The 27,968-nt window shown below is 40.3% G+C and overlaps 1 protein-coding gene across 1 annotated transcript; it reads left to right on the forward strand.

Moving 5' to 3' along the window:
* Nucleotides 1–9: 9 nt before the first annotated feature.
* Nucleotides 10–27,968, forward strand: LOC146383275 (scavenger receptor cysteine-rich type 1 protein M130-like; the record flags this gene model as incomplete). Its single annotated transcript, XM_084932438.1, has 14 exons — nt 10–334; nt 412–693; nt 1,954–2,259; nt 2,337–2,624; nt 3,312–3,344; nt 3,445–3,732; nt 4,583–4,888; nt 18,349–18,450; nt 19,679–19,711; nt 19,825–20,118; nt 21,760–22,086; nt 23,377–23,709; nt 24,501–24,592; nt 24,666–27,968. Coding segments are annotated over 14 exons (3,162 nt in total), but the record flags the coding sequence as incomplete, so codon positions are not given.

Consider the following 27,968-nt stretch of genomic DNA (forward strand, 5'->3'; position numbering starts at 1 on the left):
TCTGTTTGATCTTCTCTGATCTCTCCAGACTCTGTCAGGCTGCTGAATGGTTCCAGTCTGTGTTCAGGCAGACTGGAGGTGAAGTCTAACCAGAGCTGGTCCTCAGTGTGTGAAGCTGACTTTGACCAGCAGGATGCAGAGGTGGTCTGTAGGGAGCTCGGCTGTGGGCCTCCTTTGGCCCTCCAGGGGGCGCTCTATGGAGAAGTGGAGGCTCCAGTGTGGAGCAAAGAGTTCCAGTGTGGAGGCCATGAGTCTGCTCTCCTACACTGTAGAAGCTCAGGCTCAGCTAGAAACAACTGCTTACCTGGCAAAGCTGTTGGACTCACCTGCTCAGGTAGAAGAGGAGCTGCAGCTTTGATGTGGTTCAAATTCACTTTATTCTTTTACTGATGACTCTCTGCTTTCTTTTAGAGCCTCTCAGGCTGGTGGGAGGAGCCAATCACTGTGAAGGTACAGTGGAGGTAAAACAAGGAGGGTGGAGATCAGTAGGTTCCTCAGACTGGTCCCTGAAGGAGGCAGCTGCTGTTTGCCAACACTTGGACTGTGGATCTGCTGTTTCTGTAGGCCAGAGGAAGGCGGTCTCACTCAGATCTATGTGGAGAATCACTCCTGACTGTGTTCATTCTGGATCTGCTGTGAGAGAGTGTGCAAGACTGAATCTTTTTTTCTATATTCAGCATCTCACCTGCCAAGGTAAGCCCGGTTAAAAAAATAAGTTCAGAGCACAAAAGTGCTGACTGAATAATAAGTTGAACTATTTAGTAAAGAGAAATAAGTGATACACACCTGAAATAGTATTTGCTTACTAAGTGAGGAGCTGGTACAAAGAGTTATTTACAGTCTCTAGTCGGGGCAGGATTTGGGTGACAGATTTACAACTCTGACTTTAACTTACATGCTGTAGCAAATTTTAAAGAAGTCATCCCTTAACTGTCATTTTTTACGATGTCATGTGACAATAAAATGCAGAGTAGCTACCTAAACTCTACTCCAGCAGAAGTTGGTTGTATAGTTAATACTGTTACATCCTTACTGTGTATGACGCCTAATTACATTTCACTCATTTTAAGACCTTCGTTTGGCCTGAAAAATAGTTTTTGTTGTAGGTTTGGGTTTTTTTTAGACTCTTGCCAGGCTCAGAGAGAGTCAGAGCTTTGTTGAGCCAAACTTAACTTTCAGTAAGTTAACTTTTTGTTTTGCATTTTTTGAGGATGAATTCTTTGCATAAACAAAACCGGTGTGTATTTTTGTAACAATCATGCTCGCAATCATAAGACACAACTTTTACTTTGAAGATGAACATTCTCCATCTCATGTTTGTGCTGATTTTTTTATTACTTTTACTACAATACAGACAGTAGCGCCAAAAAAATTGGTGTATTTCATACAAACTATGCATGACTACTAAAATCTGTGGGTAACCAGTGCAATCACCACCTCCAGCAACCACATTCCAGTCACTTAGGAAATACACATTTTTCCCAATGGTGCAGAGTTTGTGAGGTGGTGGTCAACTGGTCTCTAGTCCTGTTTGACTGAGTTTATGTCTATCGTGTACTGTCTTGAGTTTTACTTCCTTTGTGTGATTGTCTTGATTAATTTGAGACGTGTTTCCTTACTCTGATGTTTCTTTGATTCATAATTTTCCCTCACCTTGTATGACTAGTCCTGTCACTGTTTTGGTACTTTGTCAGAGTGCTAATTGTGCTTACATATGAAGGCAGGTAGCGAAGTCCAGCAAAGGTATGTGAAAGAGAATATTCTAAATAATCCAGTAAGGTTGTAAAAATGGAAAAACAAAGAATAAACACAAGACATTACAGGAAGGCTTAACAGCATAAAGTAAAAGACAATCTGGCAAGGTTTTTTTTCCCTTATAGTATGCTGTTTTTGTTCACCTTTTCAAAGAACACAAAGTCCTCTTTAAAAATGTATTTAATATTATTTCTCCAGACTCTGTCAGGCTGCTGAATGGTTCCAGTCTGTGTTCGGGCAGACTGGAGGTGAAGTCTAACCAGAGCTGGTCCTCAGTGTGTGAAGCTGACTTTGACCAGCAGGATGCAGAGGTGGTCTGTAGGGAGCTTGGCTGTGGGCCTCCTTCGGTCCTCCAGGGGGCGCTCTATGGAGAAGGGGAGGCTCCAGTGTGGAGCAAAGAGTTCCAGTGTGGAGGCCATGAGTCTGCTCTCCTGGACTGTAGAAGCTCAGGCTCACCTAGAAACAGCTGCTCACCTGGCAAAGCTGTTGGACTCACCTGCTCAGGTAGAAGAGGAGCTGCAGCTTTGATGTGGCTCAAACTCACTTTATTCTTTTACTGATGACTCTCTGCTTTCTGTTAGAGCCTGATCGTATCAGGTTGGTGGGAGGAGCCAGTCGTTGTGAAGGTATACTGGAATTGAAATATTGTGTGGACTGGAAACCAGTTTTTATCCGTTATTGGAACCTGAAGGCAGCAGCTGTTGTTTGTGAACATCTGGGCTGTGGTTCTGCTGTTTCTGCCCAATCTGAAGACTCTACAGAAAAAAATGTGTGGTTAATCAGACCTGACTGTGTCAAACCTGGATCCGCTTTGTGGGAATGTGCAAAATCAGGTTATTCATCCAATGTCCTGAAAGTAACCTGCTCAGGTAAGAACAACAGTGACACATTCTCTGAGCTGATCATTGTTATATTGAACATTCAATTAGAAGTAAGAGTAATTATACAAACATAACTTTAATTTTTAAGCCAATAGGCAACTTGAGTAAAAATATCAAGGCATGAGTTTAATTTATCTCCTTTGAATGTAACTAACAATTTATCAACCACAGAGGATTCCCAATGTTAAAGAGCTGGAAATTAACAACTGGTTCTACTAATACTACTACTGATGATAGTAATAATAGTGACAATACCCCTCTATGGATTGCCACATTACCATTGTTGAATGGTAGGGGTGTCCCAGTGATATATTCCTGGGCTTTTGATAGAGTCTCCAAAGACAGATTGGTCCTGATTGATGTGTCAGATAAAGAGTGATTCACAAAAGCCCTGTGGAGAACTGGATCAGGTCAAGGGACAGGTCTACCTACTTTTATATTAAATTCACTTGTTGGCCTGTTCTGTGTAAAGCACTCTCTGGTCTGTTTTTTCACATGTTCATGTCTCTGAAAGCAGACTGATAAAATGACTCATGGTGAATTTGATCATATGTTTTTGAGCTGATAGCAAATTCCTCACAAACCGGTCTGAGATTTTGTTCTGTCCTCTGCTGAGCTCCAATCAATGTTTTGCCTTAAATATGTGGGGTTTTTCTTCTTTGGTTTCCTACTCAGGACTCCAGGCTGAAGAAAAACACAATGCTACAGGTAAAAGGATGAAATCAGAGAGAATAAAGAATGAAAGTTCAATTAATCTGTTCAGAAGTAAATTCACTTCTTTACTGATGACTCTCTGCTTTCTGTTCAGAGCCGGATGATGTCAGGTTGGTGGGAGGAGCTAATCTCTGTGCAGGTACGGTGGAGGTGAAACACCTGGGAGAGTGGAGACCAGTGGAAGAATCTGACTGGACACTGAAGGCAGCAGCTGCTGTGTGTGAACATCTGGATTGTGGCTCTGCTGTTTCAGTAGAACAGAGACAGAAGTCACTGACATTGGTGTGGCAGCTCAAACCTGATTGTGTTCAGTCTGGATCTGCTCTCAGGGAGTGTGTCTCTTCAAGTTTGTCTTTTTTTGTCCTAGATCTCACCTGTTCAGGTAAGCCAATCAGGCAAAAATATTTATGACATCATGTATGGCACAGTAACAGCTTGCAGCACACAGCAGCTAAAGTGAGTTGTGCCCTTGTCTCCAGACTATGCTTCCATTTACAGAAGGTGTGTCAGTGAGATTTGCGATATCCTCAAAGTATTCCTAAGTGCCAACTCCTCACTCTTTAGATTGTGTACAGAAAAGTGGCATGCTCTCCTTAGATGGACCCAACTCTCCAGGATCTTTTTCAGCCTGACCAAAATTTTTGTTCCTTTAACCACACCTAGGTTTTTGATTCTTTAGTCACTAAATCTACCCTTAGCTTGCCCCAGTGATTCTCCCAGCTCCCCTTGGGCACCAAAGCTAACCAATCAATAGGACTCCTTCTTCCGTTCACTTTAAGTCTGATTATCACAGTCTGTTCAGGAGTGACTGCTGCATCTGTCACTGAAGACCTTACAACCATAGATAATCTGCCTCAGCAATGGAAGTGAATTGGCCTACTTTTCCATCCTGTCTCTCTAAAATCATTAGAACATTTTTTAAATAGAAGATTTTTATATAGGTTGTATGTGTAGAGCAATAATTGTTGAGTATCAGAAGAGCACAACAAAGAACTGCAGCTGTTTTGCCGTCATTTGTAAAACATCAGAAATCAGTGAGAGCCTGTCCACTGTATAAAATGTAAATGTGATACTAACATGTCTCCTGTTAGAAAGATGAGTTCTGTTGTTAATGATGAAGTCATGTTACAGTTGTGCTGAGTTTGAGTCAGTGAATAGTTGTTTGCTGACATCTTTTTCTTGTGTGTCTGCTGTCTCTGATCTCTCTGTTTGATCTTCTCTGATGTCTCCAGACTCTGTCAGGCTGCTGAATGGTTCCAGTCTGTGTTCGGGCAGACTGGAGGTGAAGTCTAACCAGAGCTGGTCCTCAGTGTGTGAAGCTGACTTTGACCAGCAGGATGCAGAGGTGGTCTGTAGGGAGCTCGGCTGTGGGCCTCCTTCGGTCCTCCAGGGGGCGCTCTATGGAGAAGTGGAGGCTCCAGTGTGGAGCAAAGCGTTCCAGTGTGGAGGCCATGAGTCTGCTCTCCTGGACTGTAGAAGCTCAGGCTCACCTAGAAACAGCTGCTCACCTGGCAAAGCTGTTGGACTCACCTGCTCAGGTAGAAGAGGAGCTGCAGCTTTGATGTGGTTCAAACTCACTTTATTCTTTTACTGATGATTCTCTGCTTTCTGTTAGAGTCTGTCAGGTTGGTGGGAGGAGTCAGTCCCTGTGCAGGTATACTGGAAGTGAAACTGGGAGATTGGAAACCAGTCTTTGTCCCCAACTGGAACATGAAGCAGGCAGCTGTTATCTGTGAACATCTGGGCTGTGGTTCTGCTGTTTCTTTGAGAATGACAAAAAAGTCCTTAGCCAGACTTCCAACAACAATCAAGCCTGAGTGTGTCCAGTCTTTCTCTGCTGTAAGGGAGTGTGTAACATCAGTTTATTCTCTCAACATCCTCGATTTCACCTGCTCAGGTAGGTCATCTATAACATCCAGTGTTCCCCCTGTCACACTGACAGTTAGTGGTTATTTTGGTAAAACCCTTGATAGACTTTACCTGGCAGGACACACCTGAAAAAACTGTGTACTCACTGTTTTTAACCCATTATTTGAATACAGGATGGATGTGACCTCACCTCAGAGCAGACACTCCACAAAGGTTAAAGATGAGTTTATTGCATCAAAACGACCCAGAATGCTGCATGGCAAACTTGAGTAATTTTTACAGGGATTATGTTCAGTCCCTTACACAGGATTACTTTGCAAGGATTTACAGATAAGTCGTTAATCCATATATTCTTTCATCTAATTTCGATTTGGGGTAAAAACCTGAAGATAAATTCAGTCATGCTCCTAAGGCTGAAAAGAAAACTTTCCATACCTGTGATGTAAATTGATGGCCACATTCAAAGACTATATTCATTAAGATGCCGTGAATGATACCAAGAAAAACATGTCATCCCCCCTACCTGGGTGATATGTAAATCTTGTCACATGCCACAGTGTATCATAGGGATTTCCAGAGAAGTAAATGGACATTGTCTCTCAGTCAGGGCCTGTAACTCCAGTGTGACTTGCTTATATAAATAATTTTAGCATAAATCTTTAAGTTGACCCTTCACAGAGTCAAGGGCTTTTTGCTATGGACGAAAAGAGCAGTGAACAACTAAATGACCAGTTTTTCTACAATACAGGCATTCACTGGCTTTTCTCCTCTGCTGCCACTCCAATTCTATTAGCTTGTCGAGTCCAAATTTCACTGGTTCAATACAGTCACCTGGAAGTGATAACTGCCTCCCTTCTGTCAGGGTTCCTGGATCGTTGACCCAGTGTTTTCAGTTTGTTCATGTTCTGTTTATTTTCTATATGTTCATGTTTCCTGATTTATTGTGTTAGTCATCTGTCTCCATGCATTGCGTTTAGTTCTACTTCCTGTGTGTTATTAGTCCGATTTGGTTGTAGCTGTGTTCTGACCTGTCTCTTATCATCATCACGCCTGTGTATTTAAGTCCTTAGTTTTCTCCTTTTCTGTCTTGTCATCAAGGGCGTAGATTTGGCATGGACGGAAGGGACGTGTCCCCACCAATATCCAGCGATTTTTGAATTGTCCCCACCAATAATTTGATCGCTTCTTGTAAAGAAAAACAAACCTGATAGAAAGAAAAAAACGATCTGTCAACGTCTCATTCACCCAGCGGTGCAGAAAGAGTTAAATTACGTTCTCTACCTCATGTGACAAATATGGCCAATGTGATTGGCTGTGCCTTTCAGGGAGCTTTGTTTAGTTTTAGCAGCGGCAAGCCTGCGCTCAGTGCGCTGCGAGCAGGAGAGGTGGACGGCAGCAAAAAGGAAGAACCTGGATATAAGAAAGTATTTTTCAAAGAAACCTGTAAGTGACTTAAAGTCAAGTTCACTCATAAAATGTGTCCGTCATAATAACGTTACAGGCTATGCTAGGCTTTGGCCCACATCAGTCTAAAGTTGTATGTACCCATTAATAACGTGTTTTGGAAACTAACTGTACAACAGGCAGCACTATTAGTTATCTCAGTCTCCCAGAGTAGCATTTTTTCATTTTGATTGAAACTGTCAGCGAAAACGGCAGCCTCGAGCAAGCCAGGATATTAGTTTACAGAGGCTGTTAAAATTATATGTCTAACGTTAAAATGTTGGTGACACAATAATTTCATCCTAATGGCACTGACATATTCATAGGGTTAATTTTTTGACACAAAATATTACGAGGTAGTCATGATTTTGCAAATATTCCACCTTGTGGTGCAGTTTGCACTACAATTGTTAGGCTGCTGATGTAAATTGATTGATTAGTGTATATTTGACAAAGAATCTGAATTGACATGTCTCACTTTTTATATGGCACGAATCAATGTGTTATTTTATCAAGAGGCAATATGTCCTAGTGCAGTCAGAGGGGGAAAGCCAGGGCCAAAGGTGAGGCACATCAAGCACATAATAATAATTTTGTGGTCATCTTAGATGAGTAGTTTTTTGGACAAAAACCACCGGTTCATTTAGTGTTCCCTTAGTGCTAATGTATAAGAGAAGTTGGTGTACTATAACTGAAGTAATCTTGTTAAGATAAGATAAGATAACCTTTATTAGTCCCACACGTGGGAAATTTGTTTTGTCACAGCAGAAAGTGGACAGTGCAAAGTTATATAGCAAAAATTAGAATACAATAAGAATAATATACTGTACACAACTGTACAGAATAGAATAGAATAAAATAGTAGAATAAAATAGAATAAAATATACATTAGGATAAAAATAGAATACAAATGTTATATACAACTGAGTAAAAATACAACTTACAAAAATACTCAGAAAAGAGTATTGCACTTAGTTTTATTGCACATGTGTGGGTTTGTGTGTGATCAGCTGCAAAAGTTTTTGTTGTGGAGTTTGACAGAAGTGGGGAGGAAAGACCTGCGAAATCGCTCCATCCCACATTTAAGTCCTTAAAGTCATATTCTTTTATTGTCTTGACTGTTTTTGAAGCTATTTTTATTTTTGTATGATGCCTGATTTATATGGAGTAAGTCTAAAATACTTAGTCAGCCATTTGTTTAATAGTAATTTAACATTATATAATTCAAATGTAAAACTATGAATTGTAATTTTAAATGGTTTAATAGCATGTAGAATAGCATATGTAGGCAAGTATATTTTTCCTCTTTTTATCAAGAAGCAAAGACAAAAAGGAAAAAAAAGAAACAGGGCAGGGTTCGGTGGTTGAAACACTCGTCCCTACCAATGCCAAAACCAAATCTACGCCCTTGCTTGTCATCATCGATTTGTGTGTGTTTCTGGTTCAGTTCAGTCATTCAATCAGTCTCTATCCTGTTCTGTTCGTCCTGTCTCCACAATAAACACCATCCTTCACCAGCTTGCAAGTGAAGGTCCTCTCTTCCTTCTCTCCACACACCACGATTTGACACTTTGTGGTGATGCCACTTCCTGTCTTCAAGGAAAGCTGGGATCTGGAGTTCTCAGCTACTCTTCTTTTCTGCAGGCAGTTGTCTGTCTTGATAGGCAGAGAAACCAATGTTTCAAATGTTTCTGTGTCATCACTTGATGCTACCTCATTCTTCACTTGATCATCTAAACTGTGCAAAACAAACCTCATGATGTGTCTTCAGCACAATCATCAGTGCTCCACTGGCCTTGTCTCAAACTTAGCAACCTATCAGAAGTGTCGTCGGGGATAAGGGAATGATCAAACGCTAAGGGACGATTCTTCCTCAAAGTTAGAGTAATTACACTCCTTATTCAGTAATTGGGTTTGGTGACCGGATGACAATGTAGTAGAAACCTTTCACTCTTCCCTAACTCACCAGAGTGGGCTTCCAGATGTGGAAGGTTGAACTAGGCATACGGGTGGTGAATCAGATGCCAAAGCTGGAGGGCAGGGAGACGCTGTCTGAAGTGGACAGATTGTTCTGATGAGTTTGAGATTTTCAAAAGACTCATAATTTTCTTACTTTCCATATGAATTTCATAAGGATGTCAATCAAATAAAGTAAGAATAAAGTGTTTGGGTGTTAAATATATAACTGTAACTCTAACTTAAACACAAGTTGGGTTCTGTTCTAATAGTTGTTTTACTGAGTATTTTTGAGTCTTCTTTTGACAATGAAGCCCTCAGTATGTGATGAAGTCAGTCTGATCTTTGCACTATCATGTCTCCTCAGGCCAGCAGGAGGCAGAGCTCGAGCAGACGGGAAAACACTGAGCTGCTTTACTCCATTCTCAGCGTTTGTGTACATGAAGGAGAGATGGCTGAAGTGAAAGGAACTAAAGTAGAAGAAGAGGACCTCATCTTACATCCACATGAATTTCCCATCATAGACAGCTTAAGATCTTGTTGATTTTGTAAGTTGAGCTAAAAATAATGCACAGCTGAAGTAACCGTGGAACGTGGATCATTTATACAGCCATGACTATCATCATGTTTATAAGTGCTTTGGCTGATTTTAGTAGCTTGCAAACACAAAGGAAGCATTAACTTCTATAACAGCTTTACATTTAACTTTTACAGTTTTAAGTGTGATTTTCATGAATGAAGCTCAGCCAAGCCATCACAGGCCAAGACTACTTATTTTTCCATAGTTGTTTGAGTACAGCATGAACCAGACTTCACAAATCATTAGAAATAAACATACAAGGCAAAATATCCATCCTTCATTTTTTTCCACATATCCACTCTTGGGTTGTTCATGAGGCCAATGTCACTCAGTGTGTACAGAACCAACGAGATAGGTACAAAGACCGAACCTCGGGCGAACCGCAGGAGAGGATCCAAAATTAGCAGCAAAAAAGGAAAAACTGCTGTGAATGAGAAGAGAACCACTCCTGAGATGATCCAAAGAGGCCAACATGATTTTTCAGTCAGGATACCGTCATCAACTGTGTCAAAGGCAGCAAGACACGGCAGTACAGAATACTCACCTGGATCTGCATCAAGGTTCTTACAGGTTATAAAGAACATCGCTTATAACCATCATTTCACTAAGCTTATACTTCAGAGGTGTTCAATTATAATTTAAGGAGAAAATTTCCTTGGACAAAGGTCCAGAATATCATAATTCAGTCAATATATTTTAAAATAGCCTGACTGCTGTGTGTTGATAAAAAGCATAGAAGAAGATGCCAGTGGGTGAATTATGTCCTTTCAGAAAGACAGCTACTGTGATGAAATCTACTCTCCACAGACAAAACTAGACTAAAGCTCTCGCTTTATAAACCCTTTGTGTTAACCATGGAAGTGACACAGTAAAGTTATATGTAGAAAGGATACTGACTGATTTTATTTTGAGGTTTATCTTGAATTATTTTGTTATTTCACCTACATCAGAGATATCAAACTCATTTTACATCGTGGGGTCCATACAGGGCACTTCGATCATTTAATAATATATTTAAATATATAAGCAGCTCAATTTTCTGACACGATAAAGAAACACTTCTATACTAAATGAGAGACATATTTCAGCGTCTGACTCTATGGTCTTAAACTTTATAAAATAAATGTATTAAATTACATTAAATTAAAGTTCTGGTTGCTCACTGCTTAGACTATCCTTTAATTATAAAAGAGAAAGGTTTTTTTTTTGGGGGGGGGGGGGGGGGGGGGGGTGTTAGTGTGAAAACATTAAAACAAAACCCAGGAATTTCTAAGGTAGATCAAAAAGGACCTTTTCTGCCATTTAATTGTTTATTTATTATTTTAGTGTGAATGGACACAAGGGGTGTCGTCAGCAGTATGAAAAACTCAACATTTACTACCTCCTTCACATTTTCCAAAGCCCTGGTGTCACTACTGAGAGCAGCTGCATCCTGCAGCACCGAGCTGCCACTGTCTGCAAACCTGTGGAAATATAAAGACTCACTCACTGCTGTTAACACTCCAGGTCTCCCTTGAAAAAGAGGTTTTTAATCTCAATGGGATCTTCCTGGTTAAATAAAGGTTAATAAATAATAACACTTAAACATCAAATCAATTTTCACCTTCATCCTTTTTCTTTATATTCCTATTTCATTTTACAGAGTTTCACCAGAAGAATTTTAACAGTGTGACCACTATAAAAAAAAAACCTACTCATAGGAAAACAAAGGAAGTTGGTATGGGTGGTGTTCCTGGATTGTAGGACAGAAGTTAACAATGTTATCTCAAAGTTTCTCAGGAAAATAACTTGGCACTGTTTAAATAACAACTTATAACCATTAGCATGTGATCGGTTTTAAATCTCCTGTGTGATGAAAGCCTCAGCTTCATGGGAACAAATATCATTTTATTCGATGTTATTCTGACCTGTAGTTAGACACTGCATCTTGTAATGCTAGTAGTATTCAAACAAAACTCAGATTATCTCTGAGGTTAAAACATTTATTGAATTTAAATGTAATTTTCTTACAATATCTTTCTCTAATAATCTGACAAAAACAGCATCTGGTCTCCACTCCACATGTTTCTTACACACTGCATGTTGTTCAGGGTCCTGCTGAGTCAGCAGGTAGTACTACTTCCTTTACACCAGGGGTGGGTGTCAAACGTACGGCACGCGGGCCGGATCAGGCCCGCAAACGGGTTTAATCCAGCCTGTGAGATGATTTTGTAAAGTATAAAAATGAGCAGCAATTTTTCAATAAATAAACTGCTGTTCCAATTGTGTCCATTGGATGGTGCAATAGCAATTGTGAGTTTGTTTTGCCCACGAAATTTAAACCTGATGTGCTTTGGCACCCTCATTGCCCCAATATGTCTCTGTCAAAAAAGAGAAAAGTGGATGCAGAGTGTTCCAAGAAAAATGGTCATCCTCCTATTTATTCACGGAAGTGAATGGGAAAGCTGTATGTTTGGTGTGTTCCCAGCATGTTGCAGTGCTGAAAGAATATAACCTCCGTCGCCACTATGTGAGTCTTCATGCCGACAAATATGACAACTTTCAAGGACAGCGGAGAAGAGAGAAGGTGAATGAACTGTTGGCGGGTCTGAAGAAACAGCAGTCTGTGTTTACTCACAGCCGAGACATCAGTGACGCTGCAGTGAAAGCTAGCTACCTCATTGCTAACGAAATTGCACTAGCTTCAAAACCATTTAGTGAGGGTGACTTTGTAAAAACATGTATGATGAAGGCATCGGAGATTGTGTGCCCTGAAAAGCGCCAGGCCTTTGCAAATATCAGCCTGACAAGAAACACAGTTGCCGACAGGATTTCTGATCTTTCAGCGGATTTGGACAGCCAGTTGAAGCAAAAAATAAAGTCATTTATTGTGTTTTCAGTTGCAATTGATGAAGGCACGCACATTACAGGCATAGCTGGACTGGACTGATTTTTCGTATTAATGGGCCGATGGGTTTTGTTTTACTGTTTTGTTTTTTTTTTCGTCTTTTTCCCGTGACGTTATAAACACTGAAAGGTGGTGGATCGGCTGGGAGATGTGTAAAAATAACTCAATTGTTTGGTGGTGGCTATTGCGGAGCTTCCACAGATTCAGTAACATTAGCAAGTGGTGGAGGCCAGCAGATGCAACGCGCTGGCAGGTAGATGACGGAAAGGCAGGAGGAGCAGAGACCCGAGACAGTGAACTGAGCTTCAGGTACGAAGTTATGACCTGCAGTCTATCTGGGTCAGATATAAACCAAGTTTAGGTGTAGTTTATTTTCGTTATGCTGACTTTTTACAGTCAGTTACAATAACTCGTACTGCGTGCTAGCTAGCATGACAGAGTTTATATACTGCTGGGCGGGTGCTATGATGTTACTGATGTTGAACTTGTTTTATCTTATTTTATTTATAAGGTTAGTTATTAGAGTTTCCAACCGTCCCGTAAAAACCGGAATCATCTCGTATTCAGAGAAAATATTGAGCGTTTCGTATTGAGGTGAAAAGGAACACAGTTTGTCCCGGACTTCAGCTACAATGGAAAAAGACACAAAGCTGGATTTACTCTGTGTCTTTGCTGCACAGCTGCCTCTTCTTCTCTCATTCTCCCCCCTCCCTCTCCTGTTTCTACTTCAATCATGAAACTCAATGATCAGCTGATCGGCTTTTCTCTCTTGTTTGTTTATCGCCCACTTTGCGCCAGAACGGGGAAACCGGCGGATGTCGCGCTAAACAACAGCAGCACGTTTAAGCTTGATCAGCTGTTGTTAGAATTTATTTAATATTAATTTCTAGGATCAGCTGATGTTTGCTGGAGCCACAGCTGTAAACCTGCTGGTCATGCTGGTTATCTGGTGAGAGGGAAACATGAAGATGAAACCAGGAGATGTCCTTACTGAATCATCAGAGCTGAACAGGTGATGGAGAAACAGGTTTACCTTTTAGGTGACATGAATGAGTTGAAGGGAAGTTATGAACTGTTTCTGAGAGACAAATAACACCAGGATCCTTTTCTAAGTAGCTGACAGCTGGTAACTGTGCAGGGGCGGGTCTAGCAAAGTTTTGCCAGGGGCCCAGGTAGGGCATTAACAGGGAGAGGGGGGCACAAAGAAATACTTTCTTATTTTCATTTAAAATGTCTCGCTTTTAACAAATAATTATCTGAATCTTACAACAAACATTTTCATCTGATGTAAAATGTATAGAAATCCATTATTGTACATAGTAATTTTTTTCAGGGTCCCATCATAATTTCTTCAGAAGTAGCTAAGTACTGTATATGATGCCAGTATTTTCCCACATTTTCTAGATTCTGTACCAGTACTGTGTGTAAAATGCCATCAAAAAGTCAATTAAGTTTTATTCTTTCTCACCTGTCTTTCTGTCTCCTTTCACTTATTAAAGGTTGCCATGTTAGAAAAAATATTTTGCCCTGCCATGCTGTTTATTGATGTGGCAAATGAATGGTTTATGAAAATATATCTAAATCTGTCATCAGTAATCAGTAATGATCATGTCTCACCTCTAGTCTTCTCTGTCTTAATTTCAGGTTTTCACCATGTGTTGTAGATAGTTCAGGAGGTTAACTCGACCAAGCAGTCTACTTTCGGGTACTGTTCAGAATACCAGAATAGGGAGGATGGTGTAGGTTTAAGTTTATTAGACCGATACATATATACCAACAAGACAGTGTACATCACTGTGACAACAGCGTTTGTTTTCATTCAAAGGCTTTATGGTTTTTCCTATAATACCTGGTGGGCCGGTCTCTAGTCAAAATGCCCGGGCCGATTTTTTGTCCCAGTCCAGCCCTGATTACAGATGTTGCACAACTGGCAATTTTCATCCGCGGAGTTGATGACACATTGACCGTCACCGAGGAGTTCGTGGAGTTGGTACCGATGACAGATACAACGACCGCAGCTGGACAGGGTCGGAGTGGACTGGTCCCGCGCTGTCAGCCTGGCTACAGATGGTGCGCCCTCAATGATCGGGAAGAAAGTAGGCGTTGTAAAAAAGTTCAGGGATAAAGTGCAATCTGCAAATGGAGGACGTGATTTTTGGACTTTTCACTGTATTTTGCACCAGGAGGCTTTGTGTTGCAAGTCACTGAAAATGGATAACGTCATGAAGGTGGTCAATCAAACTGTTAATTTCATCCGATCCAGAAACCTCAATCACCGTCAGTTTGACAGTCTTCTCAGAGAGAAAGACCTCATCTATGGCCTGCCATACCACACTGAGGTAAGATGGTTGAGCCAAGGTGCTGTGCTGAGGCGTTTCTTTGATTTACGAGAAGAAATTGAACAGTTTATGGAAGAAAAGGGCAAACCAGTGTTAGAATTTCATTCCGCAGAATGGATGCAGGACCTTGCATTTATGGTGGATGTTACAGAGCACCTGAATAACTTGAACAAACAGCTGCAAGGACGCAACAAAGTTGTCACGCAGTATTATGACAGCATACGTTCTTTCAAGTTGAAGCTGTTATTGTGGGAGACGCAGCTCGCTGGTGGTGATGCAGCTCACTTCCCCTGTCTGAAATATGTGTGCACGATCCAGTGTGGCAGATATGAAGCGGTTTAAAGATAAAATAACGGGACTGTTACTAGAGTTTGAGCAACGATTTCAGATTTTTGGTGAACTGGTGAAAGACTTTTTTTGCTCGCCGTTCACCGTGAATCCCTTTGATCTGCCCGTCAGGATCCAACTTGAAATAATAAACTTGCAGTGTGACTCGGATTTGAAGGGCAAATTTCTATCAGAATCTCTTGCCAGGTTACCCCAACTTTACAGCCCTCGCTGCAAAACTGTTGTGCATGTTCGGAACCACGTATCTTTGTGAGCAAGTTTTCTCTGTAATGAGCATAAATAAAACAAAACTGCACTCAAGGCTCACGCACAGGCACTTGAATCACATCCTGAAGTTAGCTGCCGCTCAGGATGTGAAGCCTGATATTGATGAGCTGGTGAAAGCTAAAAGATGCCAGGTATCAGGAGTCAAATAAACTATGCAACCCCACTGAAAGTGCTGCATGAGACACCCTGATGTAGTTCTGTGATCTGTGAAACAGTTCTGTGAATCACTGAGGCACTGTGTGTTTGTGTGTTCTTTGTCCTCAGAATTTTCAAATAACTTGAGATGTTTTATGATTAATAGCTATGTTGTGCCTGTACTATTTTGAACATACTGTCCACAGGCTCTAGATTTATTTTTATGTTGATCGTATTAAAACAAAGAAAACAATCTGAAGTTGTTGTTTTTAAGTTATATATACAATGATTTTACCAGTCCGGCCCACTTGAGAATAGACTTTTCTCCATGTGGCCCCTGAACTAAAATGAGTTTGACACCCCTGCTTTACACGTTACTGTCATCATCTGAACTCGCTCATTTCAGGCTGTGGAAGCTGCCAGGACACTGCTCCTTAATGTTTCACTGTGAGACACTAAGGAAGCTCTTTGGTTTGTTCTATGTAGCAGTGCCTTATATCAAAGATAAAAACATAAAAAAAAACTATGTTCACAGAAATGACTTACAGGTTAATTCACACACACACACACACACACGCACACAGCATGGTCAGATTAAGTTGTTTTTACAGACAATAGCAATGAGCCAGAACCACACAACAAAAAAGTAATGAATAAAAGACATTTCCACAACAAGTTGTTTGTCTTTGAAAGTTCTCAGTCATCCAGGTCATCGTAGTCTAAGTAGCTTGGAAAGAAAAGTGTCTGGACTTAGGTTGTTTGAAGACAGAAGAGCTACCTCGTCAGGCCAGGACTCTGCAGTATATTTACATCTACAGGCCAGTGGACACTCTTTCAATGATGAGGATGTACACATCCTGGACAGGGAGGAACGCTGGTTTGAGCGCGGAGTCAAGGAGGCCATTTACGTGAAAAGGGAAAGACCATCTCTGAATCAAGGAGGGGGCCTAAGGGTACATCTTTCACCATCTTACAATGCTGTGATTGCAGCCATTCCTCAACTCTCTGCGAATGTTACTCGTGGCCATTGATCAGTGGTTGTTTATCAATGGTCATGAGAATTTGCATAATTAAGATTAAGGAACTGACCTCCCAGCCCATTGTTCCTTCAGTGGGCTGGTTTCAGTCATTATGCAAATGTACTGTTTATAAGATCGGGGAAACCTGCAGTCAGCTGAGACTGAAGAAGTCACTTGGATGAGTGACGAAACGTTTCTCCCACAAAACGCTACGTCCAGATGAACAGAATCAACTTTTGGAGAGTTGCTTGAAGACGTTTCACCTCTCATCTGAAAAGCTTCTTCAGTTCTAGGGTCAAATGGTGGAGAGTCCCAGATTTAAGCCCTATGGGAGTGTACCCAAGACGGACATGGACCCCCTAATGATCCTCTACCTAATCATATGAGCCAAGGTGTGAAAACGAGTGTAGGTCACAACCAGCCAAGGTTTTGGGTGAGCTCATTGTGAAACCTGGCCCCACCCTATCATGTGATTTCCCGAGGTCAGATGGCCCATGATGTGAGTGGGCGTTAAAGCGTCTGGGAAGGGATCTTAAAACTGGATTATAGATGGTGGACAGTTGTGTTTACATGTTAGAAGCTTGACTGTTTTATGTAGCAAAGAAAGAAAAAAATAAACTGGCCTATTAACGAAAAACAAAAAAATTAACTTTAGCAGGGCTCTAGACTAAGTTTTTGCCATGGCTGCACTGGTGTGCCTAACTTTTTTTCTTAGGCGCATCAGCACAAAAGTTAAGCGCACCCAGATTTTTCAACCACATTTCTATAATCCATTTGATTCCTATTCACAAGGTCACAATTCGATTTGATTCAATTTAGCCTCAGACAGTCATAAATATTATAATTCTGATCATTTATCAGTACTGATCCATGTGAGACTTCATCAGAATCGTGAACGTCACAGCAGATGCCTTTGTGTCAAAGTAACTGAGAATAAAACACAGAAAAACATGAAGGAGATTTTCCTGGTCTGGCTTTTTATAGCAGATAACCTTAAAATTTTCTGCAATATTCTGCAATTTTGCATAATTTAAAAAAGTTTACATTTGTTCAGTATTGAACAGCAGAAATTAGGCTTTCTTATCTGAAGACATTTAAGTAAAAAGAAAAAGAAAAAAAAAGACAGTGACCGACAGTGCTGTAAACAACGGTAGACTGGTGGGTAGGCGAATGAATAATGCAAAAATGGAGATTTAAGATGGGAAAGTGTTCTTGAAGTAGAGAGAGCAGTGCAGGAAGTGGGATTTTATCGTGGTGGAAGCAAAAAAGCAAAAGTAAGAGGAAATTAATGACGAGATTTCTCAAATGTGAATCGTAGTTTGGATCTTCTTTTGCTGCTGGTTCAGTGAATTTTGGAGAGAGACAAAACCTGCAGCTCAGAATTGAGTACAAAAAAAAAGACCACAAAGCGATTCTGGCGTTTCTGGCAAAATACATTTAAAAGTTGATTCAGGATTTAATGAATCGACGTCACTTTATTCAAGCTACTCACCTCTCTCTATCCACCTGCACTTTCAAACGTACACACGAAGGACCACAGGAATGTCTTGACCACGGCCAATCAGAGGTTTTGACCACCATAGGGGCATCATGTGTGTCTGTTGTAGACACACATCTACAAGTAGGTAGATTGTAGTGTTCAGAAGTGTGAGTGTGTCTTCTCACTGATAGATGGAGCACATGTTGAGTCAATCTGCACCAAGACAAAAAGAAACTCAAAGGTTGAATTTTATTTAATCTGTAGACTAAATCTGTAAAGTGTCTGATGTAAGTAAAGAGCTGACGTATCTGCTGGTTTCAGAGTTTGTACTCATGAAAGTAAGTGAAAGTTCTGAAGCTCTATCTTCAGCTGTGCACTCACAGAGCAGCCTTTCTCGTTCTTAGCTGCACAGTTAGTGAGCTTTTAAACAGGAAGCAGGAAACAATGGGCTGGCTCATGTAATATGATAAAATAAAACAAAAAACAACACATCATGGTATTTCCCTCGTGACCACGTCATGGATCAACAGTAACACCTCTTTTTTTCTGTGGTTTTCCTCACAGACTGATGATGTGTCTCAGGGTTCAGCGGCTCAACTTTATTGAAATGTTATGAAGCTCAAAGAGAAAGACAAAAGAGGCAGAAGCTGGTCAGGGTGACCTGCAGCAGGTAAACACTGAGGACAGCACAGCTGATGATCAGAGCAGAGAGCAGACAGGGAGACATCTACCTGGACATGGATCACCTGCTGCTGCTGCTGCTGCTGTGGAGCACAGGTAGGACTCTGACACACACAAAGGTAAAAAGACAGTTTATTCTGTTCACAGTCACTTATCCTGATATCGCTGCAGTGTCAGATGAGTTCATATTAAGTGATGATGATTCAGACTCATGGAAATTTTACTTATGAGAAATGTTTGGCAGCCCATTCCCTGGGAGGGGAGACGGGTAGTAGTATTAGAAGTAGTTTGAGAAATGAGAATGAAGTGTGCAGCCTGTAATCCAGTTTTAAAGGGAATCTCATCTTTCTCTAAAGCTGGAACTGAACAACCAGCTGAACACACCTAAAGACTAGGGATGGGTACCGGTATCCGGTGCCATTATAGCACCGGTTCTGACATAAACGGTAGTAACCAGACCGAAACGCAGCGCACATTTCGGTGCTTTATTTCGGTGCTTTTTTTCCTGAGATGTGATACACTTCAGATTCTAGCCAATCATTTTAACGTTTCCAAGGATAGTAGGCGGGCCCATCCCTACTAAAGACTGTTTCCACCAACTGGAGCTGATTTTAATCTCTAACAATCAACTCAAGAACTTTAGTCCTCATTTTGTCATCATATTTTTTTTAACAAATCAAAAACAAATTACTGTCATAATATCAGGAACATGTTCCTGAAAATGCCTCATTCTCTGAAGTGATAAAAATGGCAGATACTGCTGGGCCAGCTGAGATGGAGATGGGGCCCAGTGGCCTGTTGGCGGTCAGGATCTGTTCACACGTCGATGCTTACATAAAATCACAGTGGCTGAAAAATCAAAGGACATAAGGATCTTTGGCCTTGCCTGCTGAGACTGTCTGCATGACAGTTCATGTAGTGGTTGTTCCTCAGGATTAAATCACCTTTAAAGTGAGTCATGGATTCTAAGTTGCTATTTCAAATTCTGAATTTGATTTTCACAATTATTTTCAGAACTATTTTTTTTAGTTCCAAGATTATATATAACTGAATGATTTAAAAGTAAATCTGTTGCTGACATTTTTCTAAAATGTATCAACAAACCTGCTTCCTGCTCCATTCAGCCTGTGTGAAGCACTCTCTGGACTTTTAAAATTTGACATTATTTCATTTTAGGCTCACTGAAAACAAATCAATGAGCCTAATATTGGCTTACTGTGGTATTTTTGAGCTGGTGGAAATTTCAGGGAGGTTGTTCTGTCCTCATGTGAGCTCCAATCAAATTCCTTCTTCACACTGAATGGTGTTACTGTTTTCTCCTCAGGAGTCCAGGCTGAAGGAAAACAGAGATCTAAAGGTAAAAAGAGAAATCAGAGTGAAATGAAGAATCACAGAGCAGCAGTTATTTCAAATTTCAAATTTTCAGAAGTAAATTCACTTATTTACTGACGACTCTCTGCTTTCTGTTAGAGCCTGATGATGTCAGGTTGGTGGGAGAAGCCAATCACTGTGCAGGTACACTGGAGGTGAAACATCAGGGAGGATGGAGACCACTGTGTGCCTATCATTCCTGGACACTGAAAGAAGCAGGTGTTTTCTGTGAACAACTGGACTGTGGCTCAGCTGTTTCTATAGAAAAGGCAGACATCTCACGCCCAGTTGCATGGTCGATCACACCTGACTGTGTTCTGTCCAGATCTCCTCTGAGGAATTGTGCAACAAGAAAACATTATTCTAACCAAATCCTTAAACTCATCTGTTCAGGTGATCATACTGATGAAATCATCTATGACTTCATATATGACAGAGATGTAAAAAGCTGTGACAGATAGTAGCTAGAACAGCCGCCTACATGTCAGAGCTCCAGCAGCTGTTTATAGACAAGTACAGACACAAAGTCTGGTGGAGGTGAAACTGGTTAACGGGTTCTTACAGAACAGAGAGGACAGGAAGTGGGAGGAGCTGGGCTGACAGCAGGAACTAGAACAGAGCTCTGTAGGGATGTAATTCTGTGTGTTACTGAAGCACATTAATCACACCTGTGCAGGTACACACCACTTACACATGCTCATTTGAGTTGTGTCTAGTTTCTGAGGTTTTGTCACTAGAGTGGCATTTTTACACTAGTTTCAGACTAGTTTCATCACCAGATCATCTGTCTGACCATCTTCATCAGCCTCACTCACATCTCATTGCTCTCCTCAGATCTCTCCTCTTCTACCTTTTGACATCCTTTACTTGTGGGTCCACTGACCTTTTTCCATCTTTGCACTTATTTTGCACAAAATTGTGCTGTTTGCTAAACAAAGATGGATCCATTTAATTTAATATCACAAATTTAATCTGCCATGAGCCACACAGTTTAGAGCAAAGTGACAAACTAAGAGATGATGTTCAGGTAATTTACCAACAGGGCTGGAGTTGCTCTTGTTAACTCTAATCTTAAAGCATGTAAATAAACACGTGTATGTTAAATGCAGGCCTGAGGTGGCAACCAGAGGCATTTCAATGGGAACAGGCTTTAGTAACTGACAGGCTCTGATGCAGGACCATAAATCACATTACAATATTTTAAAGTATATATATTTATCACTCAGTTTGAGTGATAAAAGGAATCATAAACATCTGAATGATTGATCTCTGTACTTTGACACTGCTGCTGGTAGAGGAATCAACACAGCTTTACTCCATTTATTTAGCAAAAACAATTATTAACATAATGGAGTAGTGTGTATGTGTTTGTTTGTGTGTGTGTGTGTGTGTGTGTGTTTGTGTGTGTGTGTGTGTGTGTGTTTGTGTGTGCGTGTATGTGTGTGTGTGTGTGTGTGTGTGCGTGTGTGTGTGTTTGTGTGTATGTGTGTGTGTGTGCGTGTGTGTGTGTGTGTGTGTGTGTGCGTGTGTGTGTGTGTTTGTGTTTGTGTGTATGTGTGTGTGTGTGTGTGTGTGTGTGTGTCTGTGTGTATGTGTGTGTGTGTGTGTGTGTGTGTTTGTGTGTGTGTGTGTGTTTGTGTGTGCGTGTATGTGTGTGTGTGTGTGTGTGTGTGCGTGTGTGTGTGTGTTTGTGTTTGTGTGTATGTGTGTGTGTGTGTGTGTGTGTGTGTATGTGTGTGTGTGTGTGTGTGTTTGTGTGTATGTGTGTGTGCGCGCATGTGTCTGTGTGTGTGTAGGTCTGCTACTAAAAACAGTCACATGTTAGACAAATCCTCATGTGAAATTATAAGTTTAATTTGAGTGTAATATAAAAGTGTGATGGGTTGATTTTTGACGTTTGATTTTATGCTCGAGGTCTTCCTGATGCAAAACTCCTCATTTATTTTGGCTTGTAAACACTTCATGTCTTGGATATCTGGAAGATTGTGTGAAGGATTGATGTTAGCTCACCTTCCATCTTATATGTGTTTACAGACCTGCTGGTTCAGCCAAACATCCATGCATCCTCCATGGACAGGGTTTCCAAGGCCCAGCAGCAGGAGCTTCAGGTGTCCAGGGGCTCCAGCTTCACCATCAGCTGCTCCATCCAGCCACAGTACCCAGGAGGCTCTTTCCAGCTCACCTTCACCTCCTCCAGCACAACATACAGCTGCAGCCAGCCAGCTGTCAATCACTCTGCCCACTTCTTGTTTCCTGCTGCAGAGCCCGCCCACCAAGGAAACTACAGCTGTGTTTATCACATCTACGTTTTTTCTCATAACTTCTCCTCTGAGAGCCACCAGCTGACCGTCACTGTGTCAGGTAAGCTGAAACACTCTGTTTACACACAGCTTAAGAAAAGACAATCATTGACAATCATCTCAAACTGCAGTGAACTACTGTTACAGACAGCCAAATACTTCATGGAGTAAGGGACTCTGCTATAATAAACACAGACGTTACCACCTAGTCTGTCATAAGATCCCTAAAACCCTAACAGGGCATTTTTGTTTCTTTTCCAGAGTTCATCTCATAAACAATGTTTACATTTTGCCAAAAAAATGTAAATTATGTGAAAAAAGGATTTCACACACACTCCACAATAAAAAGAATTTTCTTTCACCGCAGTTTCTCCAACAATGAGATTTTATGTGTATTTTTAATTTAAAGTTTTTCTCTTATTCCCATGTCCTTGTGTTATTAGTGCTTCTTTTGTGTTTGCAATACGATCCTGTTTCTTTGAATAACCATGGCATAGATTTGTTCGTTTTTACTACGAGTACTAGTACACAGTACACAAACTGTCATTCCAGAAATACTTTTACCCTTCCTAATGCCTTCAGCATACATAACATAAATATTTGTGATAAATGGTAAATACGTTTACACTGAGTAACAGTGGGCCCAGTGGTAATAACCCCAAAGCTTGATAGACCGCCCTCAGCGAGAATGGGAAATTTTTAGATGTAATAAATCTGATAGAGATCTGAGCCTTCAGCATATTCTCAGTACATTACATTAACATTAACATTACAGCTGCACATTACAGCTTTCTCAGCTTTGAGACTTTAAACTACACTTAAACATTGTCAGAGGCTTAAAGTGTATTCCAGTATCTGCAGCTCCAACTATGTGAAAGAGATTTAGCAGTAGATTAGGACCAAATACATGCGAGTGTCAGTGATAATATGATGCACAGTCTGTGCTGCTGTGGCTGTTTGCATATATAAATCACATTCCTTCAACAGAGAAGCTATATCAGGATGTATCAGGAAGTCAAAGAACTAGTGAAACTTTGGTGCTTCCAGCAGATTTTAAACTGAAAGTCTGAATATGAGCATGTGATATGTTCAGCAAAGGTTACCTTAGTGACACTGTCAGTGTCAAACACTGAAAACTTAGACTTTAGACTCAGCTTAGCTTGCTAAAACATTCATTTCACTTAATGATCCTCTTCTCTGGTCACATTATAATCAAGGGATCTATTTGCTCTAATATCAGTTATTGCAGAATGTTTTAGATGCTACGTCAGGCGCCGTTCACAGCGTGCAGCTTTGATTTGGTTCAAAATCATGTTTTTCAGTTGCTGATGACTCTCTGTTTTGTGTCCAGAGCCTGATGATGTCAGGTTGGTGGGAGGAGCTAGTCACTGTGCAGGTACACTGGAGGAGAAACATCTGGGAGAGTGGAGACGGGTGTCTGTGTTTGACAGGATCCTGGACGAAACAGCAGATGAAGTCTGTGAACGTCTGCACTGTGGCCCGTTTGATTATGGAGGACTCATAAAGTCCTCACAAACATCTGTGTGGCAGATCAGACCCGTTCAGGCTGGATCTGCCTCACAAACATCTGTGTGGCAGATCAGACCCGTTCAGGCTGGATCTGCTCTGATGGAGTGCTCAACATCAGAAAAGACTTTGTTCATCCTGAATCTCACCTGCTCAGGTAAGCTGATCACTGATTTCCTCTATGACAGTCATGTTTTCTGTCCCTGAAACAGTCGGTGATCTCGTGTGGGCTGAACTACAAAGTTCATGGATTTTTTTTATAAAGAGTGACCTAATGTGTCAAAATGTAATACAAAAAGGAAACAGTCAAAGATTTCTTAATTTTACTGGAAGTAAAAAGACTGATTCTAACAAACTGCATTTTTCCATCAGTAACTATGACAACAAGTGGACTTTTAATCTGAGACACTGAGTGGATTAGTGATCCTGTTTTACCCTACAAGAAAAAAAGAAGAACACAAAGTTTGGCTTTGATAACTTGTGAATGAATCTGAACTTGTTCAAAGCAGAAAGCTGAGAATCTGGACCCAGCTGGGTTCAGTCCACTAGTTCATGGTTTAAGTTTTTAAACCTTGGCAGGTGTGGTTGGATTATGTGTTTTACAGTTCATGGTCTTTTTTGGGTCCGGTTCCTTAGAAAGCAAAAAAAATGCTTCATCATTTCCAGACGAAAACAGAAATTTCCAAACACGAAGAAGCTTCTTCTTTCTGCTGTGATGTATATCCCGCAGTAATCTGTTCTCACTTATTATTTTTATGTAGACATAAGCACATTTATACAGTGGTATATTTCTTTCTTTAATTTTTCATTCATGTAAACTGCATAACCCTATCAGGGGTCAATAAAATGTTTCTGGTTCAGTGTAATGAGCTGGCATAACTGGGACTGAATGAAACCATCTGTTAATGAGACTGGACTCATGAAACTGAGATGACTGTTTTTTGTCAGTTCCAACAGATCCTGCAGCTCCTACCGTCACTGCGGTCGTCCTGCTGGTGATTGTGCTGTTTATGGTCACTGCTCTATATTTCTGCTGTAAGGTACTGAAAAGATCTGAAGCTCTCAGCCTGTTTATTGCATTGAAGTCTGACCTGTGCTGTCATGTCTCTCCAGGCCAGCAGGGGGCAGAAGCCAAGTGCACCTGACAGCACTGAGCTGGTTTACTATAACTTCAGCGTTTGTTCAGCTGAAGGAGGGCCGACTGAAGAGGAAGGAGCTCAGGGAGCAGAGGAGGATCTCCATGGACATCATCTCACATCCAGATGAATTTCTTAGCTGACACACAGCCGTCCATCCTGTCAGTTAACACAGCTGTTTTCTATTGAACACAAACCCTCATCGCCTGATCTTAAACTACACTGGAAAGTCTGGGAGAAGCTAACTGGATTGGATTGGACTGGACTGATTATTGTCTATTTACATATCAATATATGGTGTAAGCCTTGAGGCCAGACTTAGTAAAGTAGAAATCTGTTCTGATATCTTTTTCATTCATTCATTTATTTGTTCATTTTCAGGCATAACAAATACCTATATTGAACATAAAATGCACAAAACAAAAAAACAAAAATTGCCTGAAAAAGGAGTGGGACGAAGAAAACTTATTAAATCCCACCCCTATACTCACTCATCAACAAAAAACAATAAACTTCCCGCAACTACGCCCATCATTGCATACAGACCCATCAACAGCCCCGGGCACATACAAGCATCTCAACGGCAGCTCGCAAACAACAATTAGAGCCTTCATAACTGAATACAGAATATATAAATTATAAATTGCATTACCACAGGTAACAGGCAGTAATAATTACAAGTAACAAACACACATACATATACATACATACATATATATCTACACACACATGCACGTATATATACATACATACGCACACACTTCTTTTTTTTTTTTCTTTTTTTTCTCTTTTTTTTTTTTTGGAATCCATACCAGCAATGGTAAGAGAACAGACATTACAGAGCACACTAAAACCATCATTGAGTATACTGTGACCAGACCAACTGTTTGTAGAGGAATTTAAATCTATGAATATTTTTGCATTGTTTCAGTTGTAAACTCAGACTGTTCCAGATTTTCACACCACATACAGACACACAAAAACCTTTACGGGTTGTTCGAGTTCTAGGTAATTTGAATTCTCCAAAGTCTCTCACATTATAAACCTTTTCTCGAATTTCAAATCTAGTTTGTAGATTTGCCGGTAGAAGTTTAATAAAAGCTTTATACAAAATTATGGATGTATTGTAATTAACCAGATCCTGGAATTTAAGTAACTTTGCCTGAAGAAAGAGTTTGTGAGTATGATCTAGATAACCAGCCTTGTGAATAATACGCAGTGCTCGTTTCTGTACTGTGACTAATGGATTAGTTGTATTTTTATATGTATTTCCCCACACTTCCACACAATATGTAAGATATGGAAGAACCAGGGTACAGTACAGAGTACGAAGTGCATCTTTATCAAGGTATGGTTTCACTTTGTTCAAAACTGTGAGGCTTCTGGAAATTTTGGTTTTTATGTGTCTGACGTGGGGTTTCCATGAAATTTTGTTATCAATTACGACTCCCAAAAATTTGTTTTCACTCACATTATCAATTGGTACACCTTCAATGATAATTGGTAATTCTATATTATATTTTAAATTACCAAAAAACATTACTTTAGTTTTATTTATATTTAATGATAATTTATTTATGTCCATCCATTTTTTAATTAATTTTAGCTCCCCGTTTACGGTTATTACAAGATCAGTGTAATCATCGCTACTGAAAAATATGTTGGTGTCATCTGCGAACAGTATGAGTTTAAGTACTTGAGAAACATCAAAAATATCATTTATGTATACATTGAAAAGTTTAGGTCCCAACACTGACCCTTGGGGAACACCACATGTAATACCAAGTTTCTCTGAATGGTAATGCCCTATGCTAACATATTGTTCCCGACCCGTTAGGTAACTTTTTAACCAGTTACCAGCTTTCCCTCGAATACCATATCTTTCCAATTTATCCAATAAAATTGAGTGATTGATTGTGTCGAAGGCCTTTTTGAGATCAACAAAAATACCAACTGCATATTTATTTTTATCCAGTGTATCAGTAATTTCTTCTACTGCCTCAATTATCGCCATTGAAGTGGTTCTTTGCGTTCTGAAACCATACTGACCAACATTTATTATCTGATGTTTTTCAAGGAATTTTTCTAATCTTGAATCAAAATCTTGATAAGATCAGTTTACAGATTAGGATGCAGAGAAGGAAAGCTGGAAAACCAGTGGCAGCAAAGTGGTAAGCTTGGATGAGGTAGAGGAGGAGAGGAGGTCTCTCCTCTCTGTCTGAGGACAAAGCAGAACCAAATCCGTAAAACTTGGGAGAAGAAGGAGCTTGACAAAAGAAAAAGATACAGGAAGTGAGGGAAAGAAGGAGGGTTAGAAAGTACCCGTCCTCACTCAAGAGCTGGTTGATGGGTTGTTTGTTCTCGTAGAGTTTTGGAAGAAAACAGAAAATAAATATGAAAACAAGGAAAAACCTATATATGTTTTTTACTTTGGTCCTTTCCAGTTCCTGCTGCAGGGTGCATTAATAAGATTTGCAAACAGTGTAAATACGATAATAACATAAATCTGAGAAATTCAAAGGGGCAGTATTCCTGGAACTTAGCAAAGGATTAAGTAATGTAAACCATCTTATCAGAAACATCCCCAGAGCTGACTCTCAGGAAAAATAACTGTTGAGATAATATTTTCTGAAGCATTAATGTGTTGTCGGGTTTAAATCACTCATGTCATGACACAAATAAAGGTTATATGTGTCCAAGTTTAGAGTGACTGAAACCGTAGAGTTTGAATAAAATCATCACTGAACTGTGTGAAAAAGGGACAGAAAAGGATGTAAATGTTTTATTTTCTCCACCTTTAACTTGGAAAAGGGGAAGGAAAGGAAACAGAAGGTGATAAGAGGACAGAGATAATGTAGGATGTAAAAGCAGGAAGTTAAACTGAATGTTTAAGAAATGCTGTGCAGAGACATCACAACGATGTTAATGGATGATATTTTGATTGTTTCCAAATAATGAGGCACACACTGACCCAGGGCCATCAGGAAGAACACTGGAACAAAGCCAGCACAGTGACGTTAGCACTGAGACCTGAAGGTCAAACCAAGACATCTTCTCTGCTTTACGCAAAGTTTGTTTGTTTTTATTGAATATTTAAAGGGTGAAACAGTTGGAACAATGTGTTGGGCTGTTCACTCTAAAATGTTCCACACCACCATCTTGGTTTACAAAAACAAAAAGTCTGATTTCCTCCTCTGACTCTTTTCTTTATGTAGGTCTCTTTAAATCTGTACATGGCTCCTGCTCATGTCATATTTATAATTCATTTTAATAAATTAGC

This window comes from Perissodus microlepis, chromosome 7, assembly GCF_051167445.1.
Source record: "Perissodus microlepis isolate ML-2025 ecotype Zambia chromosome 7, ASM5116744v1, whole genome shotgun sequence".
Taxonomy (NCBI): Eukaryota; Metazoa; Chordata; class Actinopteri; order Cichliformes; family Cichlidae; genus Perissodus; species Perissodus microlepis.